Here is a 12,014-nt window from a genome sequence, read left to right on the forward strand (position 1 = left end):
CAGCATGATTCAATAACGTTTATAGAAAATCATACAGATATTGCTATAAATGAGAAAATGCAGAGTGATCAATTTGGAAGCACACTGTGGCTGTCTGTGGGAATTGAGAATTTGGATGAGTGTTATGTTCTTCTTTGTATTTTCCGATATCGATTTTTTTTTATGATAACTGTTATTTATTGCTAAAGCAACAATTCAGTTATTTCTCAAGAAGAAAAGCAAGGTTTCCAGACCAGACTTAACCCTGACACTTGCTCGTTCCTACTGTTACTCCGGGGGCATGTGGTCTGAGGGGTTGACCTCTCACCAAACGCTGCCTTTCCTGTGTCTACCTTTGGGCTGCTTGTCTTTGCTGAAATTTCTCAAATGGAAGCAAATTTTCAGAGGTACCCAAACAGTGTCATGAATATGTTGAACGTTTTCTGCAGAATTAGATAAATGCCAAGTAGAAAGGAAAACTAGGTCCTACTCTTTGTCCAAAGTCTGGGCACGGGGAAAACCTTCCAAAGCTGACTCATGGGCTGTGACAAGAATAAGTGACCTGGAGCCTGCTTCTCTGGGAGACTCGGGAATGGACTTGAGGTTCTTTCGGACATAGCTGGGCTAGGTGGATAAGAAATAAATTCTCTCGCCAGAAAAGCATGCGTTCCCTAGGAGTCTTTTCTGTGCAGAGTATTTTCATGAAGACAGGCATGTTTCCAGCACTGGGGTCCCTCCATCCCCTGGTCTTTGGGTACTATCTTATCGAGTTAACAACCTTGCATGTTTAGAAACCCCTCCCTCTTCTCTGGCATACTTTCCTCCCACTGTGACTCCACACAAAGTCTGTAGCCAAGGCTCACTTAAGATACGACTATTTTCTTTCCCTGAATTTCCTTCCTTCTTTAATAATATCTCTGACAAAGCTCCTCACTGATTTTGGGGAGGGAACTATCTATTCTATAACTTTCAGTAGCAGAGCTCTGAGGAGGGAAGGGGGAAGGAGCCAGCAGATAGGATGCACTAAAGACCCCTTGAGCAACTCACGGAAACACTGAGGCAGCTCTCCAGTCCAGGATCCATTCCCCTCACAGGTGAGCACCGCAGGTAGGGAGAGCTGGTACCCCTCTAGGCAGGCATACGTCACACTTGAGCCCCACATGAAGTCGGACCCCACCACTTTCCCGTTGGGGATGAGCTGAGGTGGCTTGCACATGATAGCTGGGGGGAGAGGAAGGAGGGAGGAAGAGACCAAAGAAGGCTGAGTTCTGGTGTTGTCCTGGTGAAACCAGGCTCCAGTCACCAGCACTGATGTCTCCTGGGAGTCCGGCTGAGCAGGAGGAATCAGGAATAATCTCTTACTTTGGGAGCTCTGGCCTGTTTGCACCTTACAACACCTTCTCTCAGGTGTGACAACCCTCTTTGCACAAAGCCCGGGCCTTACCTTGATATCTTCCAACCCCCTCCTTGCAGATGTTCAGAGACTAAGCCTCACCTCCCATACCCCTGTTAAGATACAGGGCTCTGCCTTGTCACCTCTCCCTTCTAGATGGTCAAGGCCCGATGTCTCACTTTTGTATCTTCTTTGGCCCTCTGTCCTCATCTGCAGCCCTCAGACTCACCTTTGCAGACTGGCTTGGTACCATTCCATGTCCGGTCCTTGGTGCAGCTCAGCACAGATACCCTATGTGACTCCATCATGTAGCCAGGGACGCACTGGTATGTCACAGTCTTGTTGTACTTGAAGTCATTGCCCAGCCGGAGGCCATTGGCTGGAATCCCAGGGTCACCACAGCTTATGACTAGGACAGGGGGCAGAGCACTGTTCACTCCCAGTCCACTCCTCCTTTCTCCCCTGCATTCCAATATCATTCCTATCACTCCCCATATATGTCCAGGAAGGGAAACAGTCAGATCAGGAATGTCCTGTCCCCATGAAGGCTCCCAGGTGGGCACTGCCCATCCTAAAGTCCGTTTGGCCACATCTCTCTACAAGGGTCCTCCTGCATCCCCACTCTCCTTGCCCACACCATCCTTATGCACCTCAGACACTTGGGCTATGAAGAACATCCTTCTTATTCAAAGCCCACCCCTCTAAGAGGAAGTACTCAGAGGGCTCAGTTCCTCAGTGAGGCTGGGGCCCAGGGAGAGGGACGTTTCAAAGTCGAAGAGCCTAAGATGTTTTAATGGACCACACAGATGATCTGACTGCTGGTGGGTGCATCTCATCACCTGCTGTTCCGCTTAGGCGGCCCTGTAGGCCCAGTAGCCTAGAAGCAGGGTCTTGTGACCTATGCAATGGTCGTACCTATGTTATGGTATCAAGTGAGGGTGGGGGTTTGTATGCTCTGGCCTCGGAACAAAAATGAATGCTACATGGGATTCCAGATGGAGTCTGAAATCAAAGACTAGGAGTTGGACAGGGAGACTGCTGTCAGATTCTCTTATCTTGTCACTTCCCTCCAGCTGGGCCCCACAGTGATTTGTTTTCCAAGGAAAAGAGTCTTGTTCTCTGTGAGGAGCAAGAAAGGGGAGTGGTGGAGATACACCATGCTTGAGAGCCAAGCAGGGGTGAGGATGAGTCCAAGGGAGAGAAGGAACGAACAAATTTGGTGGATGATGGCAGTGTTAAAGTGGAAAGAGAATCAGATTGAGCACTGGGGGTTTGTTCCAAATGAGAAAAAGAAAGCCCAAGGAACTGGCTGGAGCCTGTAAAACCGCAAATCTCTTTCTCAACCTCTCTGAGCCTCAGTCATCTCATGTATATTGGTAGCTACTTCATGAGGTTGTGTCGAGAATCAAATGACATAATGCGTATAAAATAAAGCACTTAGCTCAGTGGCTGTCACACATTATGTGCTCAATAAATGAGGCTATTCAAATGGGACTCATTCAGGGTCAAGTCCCACCACTCCATCCAGCCTTCCCAATCTCCAACAGACAGCCTCATTCTTTGACATGGAGGAACTCAGTCACTTCTGCCACCATTTCCCATGGCACTCAGAGGGCCTGAGTTCTCACCTATGCACTCTGGGTCACTGCCTGTCCAGGTGCCATTGACCGAGCAGTGCCGGCTGAGCAGTCCTGTGGCGTAGTAGCCTTCCCGACATTCGTAGACGATAGAGCTGGAGAAAACCAGGCCATCACTGAACATGACTCGGGCATTGCTTGGAGTTCCAGGGTTCCCGCAAGAGATCACTAGGAAGCCAAAAGAGCACATTATTCACCAGAACAAAGGTAGACATCACCTGGGGAACTGAGAACTGCCCAGAGTGGAAACCAGGTGCTACATAAAGACCCTGTGGGTTGACATGCTTCTCATGCTGCTTTCATGTCTGATCATCCCACCCTCAGAAGGGAAGAACAGATCTGTATGAATTCTTTGTAATTTCTAAAGCATAAGGACTATATCTATTTTATTATCACATAGCAATTCCTTAAAATCTCCAGATATTAAACCAGTGCTTAATTTTCCTCAATTGTCTCATTTTTTAAGTTAATTTGTTTGAATTATGATCCAAATGAGGTCCACACATGGCATTTGGTTGGCATGTCTCTAAGACTCTTTGAATCCAGAGATTACTATTCCCTCTCCTGCAAATTATCTGGTACGGAAAACGAGACATTTATCTGGTAGAATTTCCCACTTTCTGGATTTTGCTAACTGTACCAGTGAGGTATTGTTTAACACGTGCCTCTGTCCTGTGTAGGTCCTGTAGTCACATTCTACTTTTTGGTCAGTGTACTTCATACATGGTTTTGTGTTTCCTGCTGCGTCACGTCAGGAGGCACGGAATGTCTGATTGTTTCCTTGTTCTTGAAGTCAAGGCTGATCAGTGGGTTCAGGTTTGCCCACCTAATCTGGCATTATAAATTTTTCATTAGTTTTTCCCTTTAATGGTTTTAGCAGCAAGGAGTGATTGTTGACTAGATTTGTCATTTCATTAGGGGCTAGAAAATGCTGATATTCTAATTCTATAGTTCTTTCTGCATTCACTTGACTTCTTTAATAAAAAACTTGCCCATCATCAAATATTTATTTACCCTGATATACAATTCATACAGGAAGACTGGAAAATGCTTGATTGCTTTTTAATCAGACATCAGAACAATGTGTTCATTCCTCAGCAAGCTCCGAAGGTGATCAACAATCATTTGAACTCATGGATTTAAACTTATTTACCATGTTGCCAACCATTGCCACTATTATTCTCATTGATGCTCAGATGGTCCCATCTTTGGCTAGTGCGAGCCTCTTCAGGTTGGCATGACCTCAGTTGTCTTTGGTAAACTCTCTGCTGGAGTGACAAAGCTGTTCTAAGTTCCTTTGAGTATTGCCTGCCCCAGACCTGGAATCAGCTATTCTCCAAAGAGCTCAGGCTGCTTTTAGTGGAGAATGGATTTAAAAACTACAATCATTGCTACTGATTCTAGACTTTTAGAGCAGACGGCTGGGCAAATAACTTTTCAAATTGAAAATATATTATGAGTTTATACTGATATTACCAATCCAAATTTAGGTCTAAGAGTTTTTCCTTAACTTTTTAATTTTTATATTATATCACCTTTATCCTTGAAAATCTTGGTTCTTAATTACAACAAATAATTTAAATTGGTTTTATCCATATCTATTATAGTATTTTATATATGTAATAGTTTTAGAATAGTAACACTAATATTACTAACATTATGAATTCTGAAAACAGCTTAAGATTTCACTGCAGTTCTCTTTGTCCTTAGGATATAAATACCATACTCAAATTTCATTTTCTCAAGTAATTCTCTAGGTTATTAAATCACCAACTCTTGACACATAGTTAAGTTCATTTGTTCCTGTTTAGATTTTTATATTTAGAGATTACTTGTTTCTAATCTTTGATTTAATTTTATTCTGTAAGTATGTACAACATTTATGTGGTCCCAAAGTCAAATCTGCAAAATGATTCCTATATAATTAGCACAACAGACAGGCTCTAATATCCATTTATTTAACAAATATTTGTGCACCTAGGTCCCAGGAATGCAGTGATGAACAAGTCATATTCCCTGCCCTTGAGGAGCTCAGTCTTTCTTAAGAAACTGTCTATAAACACATGCATTAAAACATGATGTAATAAGTGTTATACATGATGGAAAAAAAAGCACTAATAAGGGAGAATCTTATTCGGGCTGGGGATAAGAATTTGAGTAGAACCTTAAAGGATAAGTGGGATCTTGTCAAGGGAAGTCACACACTCAACCAACATTTACTTCCAGGTCCAAACTCACTTAGTCACTCACTTTCTGTTCCCTGAACACTCCTGACATGTTGACTAACTTCCATTCTGTATCTGAATGGCACGAAAGAGGACCTGGGCAGGTGTCTTCTGATCATAGGCCAGAATATCCTCCCGGGCTCTGCAGAACTACTCCATGATCTCAACTTCAAACAGCCTATTCCCTAACCACTACCTCTTATCTCTTCAGCTCACTCCCTCTGGGATTCATTCTCTGGTGATTTCTCAGTCCTACTGGGACCTATAATCCATTGATTTTACCATTTTCTTTCACTGCCTCCTACTCCACTCATAAACCCGCCCCCTCCTTACTCAGCTTAGATGCCAAGATCAATCATAATCGCTGCTTTCTGTGTACCCTCATCTCTCTTGCCACTTTCTGCTGATGTGTTACTTGCCTGATTAAACCCCAATCCCACACCTAATGCTTCACCTACCCTGTGCCTGCACCTACGTAGCAATATGTGGTTGAACAAAAACCCAGACCAATGCTGACTACTCTCTCTTTAAATTAATGGCCTCTCAACTTAAGTGAGCCCTAGGCACTGCCTGGAAATTATATATTTCCCTATTCCATTCCCATTCCTCTCTTGCTAGGTGATGATTTCATATTATCTCCTTCCTTTTCCAACATCTTCTTAGTCAATCTTACTCTCAGCTGTTAAACCTCTTCCTAACTAGGAGAGTGCAATGCAGACTGTATTTTAGAGACAGGGGGATTTGGGGAGCAGCTATAAAAAGTTGGATTCTGGGAGGAGAGGTTTTAAAACAGATTTTTTTCCCAGAAATTTAGGAGTATGTGGAACAATGTAATTTCGCCCACTGGGGCTACTACTTCAGGGAACAACACTACAAGTTTATATTACTTCTAAGGGTTTTTAAAAATTGGATTTCTATTTCTCTTGGCACTTGGAATGCTTGTATAACACAGTCTCTTCCCTTAAACTGTAAGCTCCAAGAGGGCAAGGTTTATCTGTCTTGGTCGTCATTGTGTCCCTAGCACATACTACAGTATTTGGCATATAGTCATTGAATGAAACTATATGGGAAATAAGTGAATAAATGGGCTAAGCTTAGTTTATTCTGTTTTTTTTTTTCTTCTTCTTTGGTTGGGGTTGGGGATTTTTTTTTTTTTTCCTTTCTTATTGGGAGGAACGTGAGCTATCTGTTGATGTCTACTATCCACAAAGCCAAGGGTTCAAACGGGGCCATGGATTTTATCTGTGATTGGTAGTGGGAAAACAAGGGTAGGCAAAGGGGAAAAGCAGAATGGTCACATACATTACCTCCACACTCAGGCTGTGTGCCGCTCCACGAGCCGTTGGCCTGACAGGTCCGCTCTGATGACCCCCGGAGGGCGTGGCCAGCTTCACAGCTGAAGCGCATCAGACTTCCCAGGGCAAAGCTATCGCCCAAACGGATGCCATGGGCTGGGGTCCCAGGGTCACCACAAATTCCCATGCTGGTTCCTATGGACCAGAACCAAACACACCCCATTGTTTTCAGCATGGAAAGAAGAGAGTAGCAGACCGACAGAGAAAGATAGTGGGCCATTGTTAAGGGGAGGCAGTTGGGCCCCTTGAATTAGGGGAGTGAAAACCAACTGTGTCCAGTCTGAGTTACCCAGACAGGCTCCTTCCTGTATTACTACTCAGTAGTGAAAGAACACATAGGTCTGAGGTCACGGGTAAGTCCCAGGGGAGCATAGGGCAAGGAAAAGAAGAAGGCAGAGAGGAAGTTCTGCGGCGGATCATGCCTTTGTTCTTTGGCCTGTGCCAGCGTGGAGTGTCAGTGGTCCAAGCTGACCGTATCTCCCTCTCCTTTTTACCTCTTCCTCACCAATATCTGCTGATTCTCTACTCTCCCCATTCCCACTTCCACTGATGCTGAGCATTCTTTTGCCTGAACTATTGCAAGAACCTCCAAACTAATGTCCCTTCCTCTTAAACTCTCTCTTTAATCCACCTTTCATTTTATCCTTAAATCTTAACAATGAACCACCACTAACCATCTGATCTTATTTCTTCCTGCTGAAATGTCTCCGCTGGCTTCTCATTGCTTATAGGATAAAATCCAAACTCCTGAGCATAGTTTCAGCTTCTCAGGTGCCTAGCTTGAATCCTGATCCTTTAATTGAGGATGCCCTATTTGCAAATTACACAACACAGGTGGGTTTCGGATTAAATGTCTTGGACCTTCTCATTTCATTCTTCCTTTGCCTCTTGCCTCCTGCTACATTTCTGCATTTACCTGGGTTCTGATACTGTACAAACCCACCCAAAAGATGAAGCAAGGTACAGAACAGGAGACAAAGCCACAAGATCTAATGCCAGTGGGAGCCAACACATCTAATAATAGAGATGTAAGAGACATCATTGGATCAGACTAGGCTATGATTATCATGAGAAAGGAAGAAGAGAATTAAGGAATAAATGGCAACTGCAAAAGAAGACAAAGTTTCCAACTGATGTGCAATGTATGTCCTCGTGACCCCACATCAAATGGTAGCCTCTGAGTGACCACAGTTTGTGGGAGTAAAGAAATGTTTAAGTCATATATACTCTAGCATTTACTATTTATGTCTCTTCCTCTCAATCTTAGAATTACATCCTTTTCTAGTCTGATCTCAGACTATGAGAATACCATGTTCCCTATTCTGTTCTCTATCAAGAAAGGGAGATTTGTTCAACCTTCAACTCAGACATTTGGAACAAGAGGGCCCATGACATTTGGCCAGGTTTTCTTATCTTTTGAAGTTTTCCAGGATGTGGCTCATGCAACGGCAGTACTGGGTCCCCTGGAAAGCACCCCTAATGGTGAGTATCAAACTCCTGCACTGGCTAACTGACCTCAGTCAAAGCCAGCAATATTGTACAATAGGGTTGAGGGTGGAACTTTCCAGTCTTGGGGGTTTATCTTTCAGAATGGCCCCCACTGTGGTGTTTGGAGCTTCTAATTCAATAATACAAGTCAGGGACAGAATATTGTACCATGGGGCAGATGACAACTCAGCAAGATGACAACACTGCAGAGTTGGGCAATGAACTTCTCAAAGTATGTCTCAAATGCTGGAGATCTCTGCACGTCCTTGATGGCCCAGAGACTTTTGATTCAAGGACTCAGGACATTCCGTTATGCAGCATCTGGGTGAATGGACTATGCAGAATGAGGTTCAAAAATATGACCTTAGAACTCTGACTGTGTATTTCTTAGGACTGGCAGGAGATGCTGTTGCAAAAGATGACATCTGTAAGTTTCAGGAAGGGAGGAGTTACATTCTACTCACTAGTACACACCTAGCATTGCTTCTTAGTTGCCTTTTCTTTTCATCTACCATTTTCTTATCTAAGGCATTTAAGATTCACTCATTCCTCAGACTTAGCATTTATAGAATCCCTTCTAATATTGTCCTCAGAGGTCCCTGGGAAAGCTCTGCCCATGATTCTCGTTGCCTAAGTGTCTGTCATCCTTGATGGATAGACAAGAGAAATGAGACTGCTAACTACTTCTCAGAATATTCAGGATCAGGGCTCAAACAACTGGATGCAATATAACCCTTAATGGGTAAGGCCCATATCCCATAAGGTTCTTTTCTTATTTCTTACATTTTCATGCTCCCAAGGTGTCAGCTTACTTCTAAGTGTCCCCTATTGACCTTTGATGTGGCCAAGGAAGAGTCCCTTCTTCCACATGTAAGACAAGTATTTAGGAAGTCACAAAATTGTCTCAGGGTTGAAAGGGTCTTGGAGGTTTTCTAGCTTAGTTTTCTACTTCAGACAAGAATTGTTTCTGTAATATTTCCATTAGGTCATTTTCCAGCCTTTGCCAAGACAACTCCAAAGAAGGGAAAGCACAATTTGGGAGAAAAGATTTTGGATTCCATGCCATGGACCAGGAGAATGACGTGTGGTTGGGTTATACAGGCTAACAGGCAGGAGATGCTCAGGGCTTTCTCTCTGGTTTCTTTCTCTTGAACAATGATCCCGCAAATAGACCAAATACACTTTAAGAGTACCATTTGCCTGTCTATGGCCATGCTACCCTGAACAAGCCTGATCCCATCTGATCTCAGAAGCTAAGCAGGGTTGGGCCTGGTCAGTACTTAGATGGGAGACCACCTAGGAAGACCATGTGCTGTAGGTGTAAAAAATAAAAAAATTAAGGGATTGTAAGATGACAAAGTCCTTGCAATCTGTGAGGTCAACCAAGGGTTGCCTCGCCTAAAAAAAAAAAAAAAATAATAATAATAATAAAAAACCCAGTACCATTTGCCCAATGTCCTAGAGAAGTGTCTAGAGGGAAGAATTTTAATCAAAGGGATTATTCACAGAAGATACTGGGGCAAATGTAGTCTTGGATGGGCATTTGGATGGGAAATGCATGCCTTTGCCCTTTGGGATGTCTCTTCTTTCTGGAACTTGCACTGTGGACAACTCGGGAGGCCTCAATATACATGACCCTTGTCCTTTCCATGCCATCCTCCCCAAGCCACTTCCACCGGAAGTCCAAATAGAATGAAGTTAGCAGCCCAGAAATTTGGCCTTTCTCTAGTCCAGGTTGAGGGAGTCCCCGTGGCTCATACCTAGTTCTGCCTAGTTCATGAAACGGGTGGTTAATGAGATTTATAGGGGTGAGGGGCCAAAGTCCTGGGTGGTAATAGAGTCATATGTTTGGGGATTGTCTTGGGAAGCCAAGAGTCCTTTTAAATCGTGGTGAACACTTTGGGAATTTCTCTTTTCTGGGGAAACCTAACTAATACCAGGTTCAATGTTCTGGCAGTACTCTTAATTCGGGGAAACAGGATCATCTGGGAACCACAAACTGCTAGAACAGCTATGTCCTCCCTAATTTGTAATCTCTTGGCTGTATGGGCTTGGCCACAGCTGACTACGGAGATGAAGCTAGACTGAAGTCCAGTTGGGACCTCTGATACTTGTGCTCTCTGCTTATGAGGGATGGGGTGAGGGTTCAAAAGGTCTGCTTTCCTCCTGTCTGTCATATTCGCACTTTGGGAGCTTGTCCACCTCCCATCAGTTAAGTATTCAGTTGGACCCCTCTCCCCCCATGCCAGGCCCCATACCTGAACAGTGGGGCAGGGAGCCGGTCCAGTGTCCGTCCAGCCCACACATGCGGGTGGCATTTCCCACCAGAGTCCGCTTGCCGGTGCAACTGTAATGCACAACTGCCCCCACGGTATAGTTGTCCCCGGACATCTGGGAATGGGGTGGGGAGCCCGGATGGCCACAGGACACCACTGTGAGGAAGAGCAAACATCTCAGCAACCCCGCACAGGGATAGATCACCATCAGGGGACACACACTAGGCCTTTTGTAGCGACAGGCAGAGAGGAAGAGAAACCCCGGGTATTTATCGAAGCAAACTTCCCGCTGGCACACCCACCTGACATCAGCACACAATGCCTACCCATCTCGTGGTACAGTTTCCATAGCAGTGAAATCAACTATTTTAAAAGTTGAAGAGATAATATTTGTGAAACTGCTCAGCAGGTAGTAGGTATGCAATCATACTCTTTTTTCTTTCTTTCCTCTTGTGATCTCTTCTCCCTATTTCCTCACTGCCGTAGGGCATACCCAAGATGTCTCTGGCAGAGAGGTGGTACACATAGTATACATAAGACAAAATGGGCCCTCGTTATCCTAGGACTGTTTGCATTATTCAAAGGTTCCAGAACGAGGGCCAGTTATAATCCTTTCCCAACTCCATCTTACAATTGTCCCCAACTTGTTCCCTCAGTCTGCAAGTTCCCTTTCCTGAAACACCATAGTGCAACTGTGCAAGACCGGTGATAAGATTAGAATACCTGAAGTGTACAGGCCAGGGCTGGGCAATGCCGTTAAGGTCACTGCACTTTGCCTTCCCATTTTCTAGCCAGTTTGACCCCAGGTTCTTTCATTTACTCGACACATATTTCTTGAGTGCCTATTAGGTGCTAAGCACTGTTTTATGTATTTGGGAGAATAAAGTCCATGTTCTTGTGAAGCTTACATGCTAGTGGGAAAAGAGACTATAAATAAGAAAATAAATAGGTAATTTTAGGGGGTGCTATGAAGAAAAATAAATCTACATTGGGAAAAGGAAGTTCAGGGGTGGTATAAAGATGCTATTTTTGAGTAGGGTGGTCAGGGAAGAGCTCTCTGAGGAGGTAACATTTGAACAGTAACTTGAGTGATGTGAAGAGGCCAGCCACACAAGATCTGGGTGAAGAGCAGGTAACATCACACTTAATGGTGAAAGACTGAAAGCTTTTCCCCAAAGACCAGGAACACGAATAGAATGTCTGTGCTTGCTACTTTTTCAACATTGTACTAGAAGTTCTAGTTAGGGCAAATAAGTAAGAAAAAGAAGTAAAAGACATCCAGGTTGGAAAAGAAGTAAAAATATGCCTGTCCATAGATTACATTATCTTGGATCATGATGTGACACTGGATTAGGCAATGATTGCTTAATTAGTCCACCAAAAGCACAAGCAACAAAAGAAAAAAAACAGATAAATTAGACTTCACGAAAATGAAAACCTTTCATGCATCAAAGGACATTATCCAGAAAGTGAAAAGATAATCCGCAGAATGGAAGAAAACGTTTGCAAATTATGTATTTGAGTATAGTATCCAGAATATATAAAGAACTGTTAAAACTCAACAATACAAAGACAAACAACTCAAGCGAAAATGGGCAAAAACTTGAATAGACCGTTCTCTAAAGAAGAGATGCTAATGGCCAAGAAAAACATAAAAAGAT

General features: G+C 43.7%; 1 protein-coding gene and 1 pseudogene across 1 annotated transcript in view; one reads left to right on the forward strand and one right to left on the reverse strand.

The window, feature by feature from the left end:
* The window catches only part of CSMD2 (CUB and Sushi multiple domains 2), a gene marked incomplete at its 5' end in the record, with an annotated part of 295,495 nt that overhangs the window by 22,543 nt on the left and 260,938 nt on the right, over nt 1–12,014 (reverse strand). Inside the window, 5 exons of the mRNA XM_023529432.1 lie at nt 1,027–1,200; nt 1,602–1,781; nt 3,001–3,177; nt 6,542–6,724; nt 10,336–10,509. Of these exons, the coding sequence (XP_023385200.1) occupies nt 1,027–1,200; nt 1,602–1,781; nt 3,001–3,177; nt 6,542–6,724; nt 10,336–10,509 (888 nt within the window). The remainder of the gene's footprint in view (nt 1–1,026; nt 1,201–1,601; nt 1,782–3,000; nt 3,178–6,541; nt 6,725–10,335; nt 10,510–12,014) is intronic.
* LOC111738319 lies at nt 9,280–9,398 on the forward strand (annotated as a pseudogene).

The sequence above is a fragment of the Pteropus vampyrus genome, unplaced genomic scaffold (genome assembly GCF_000151845.1).
Source record: "Pteropus vampyrus isolate Shadow unplaced genomic scaffold, Pvam_2.0 Scaffold36, whole genome shotgun sequence".
Classification (NCBI taxonomy): Eukaryota; Metazoa; Chordata; class Mammalia; order Chiroptera; family Pteropodidae; genus Pteropus; species Pteropus vampyrus.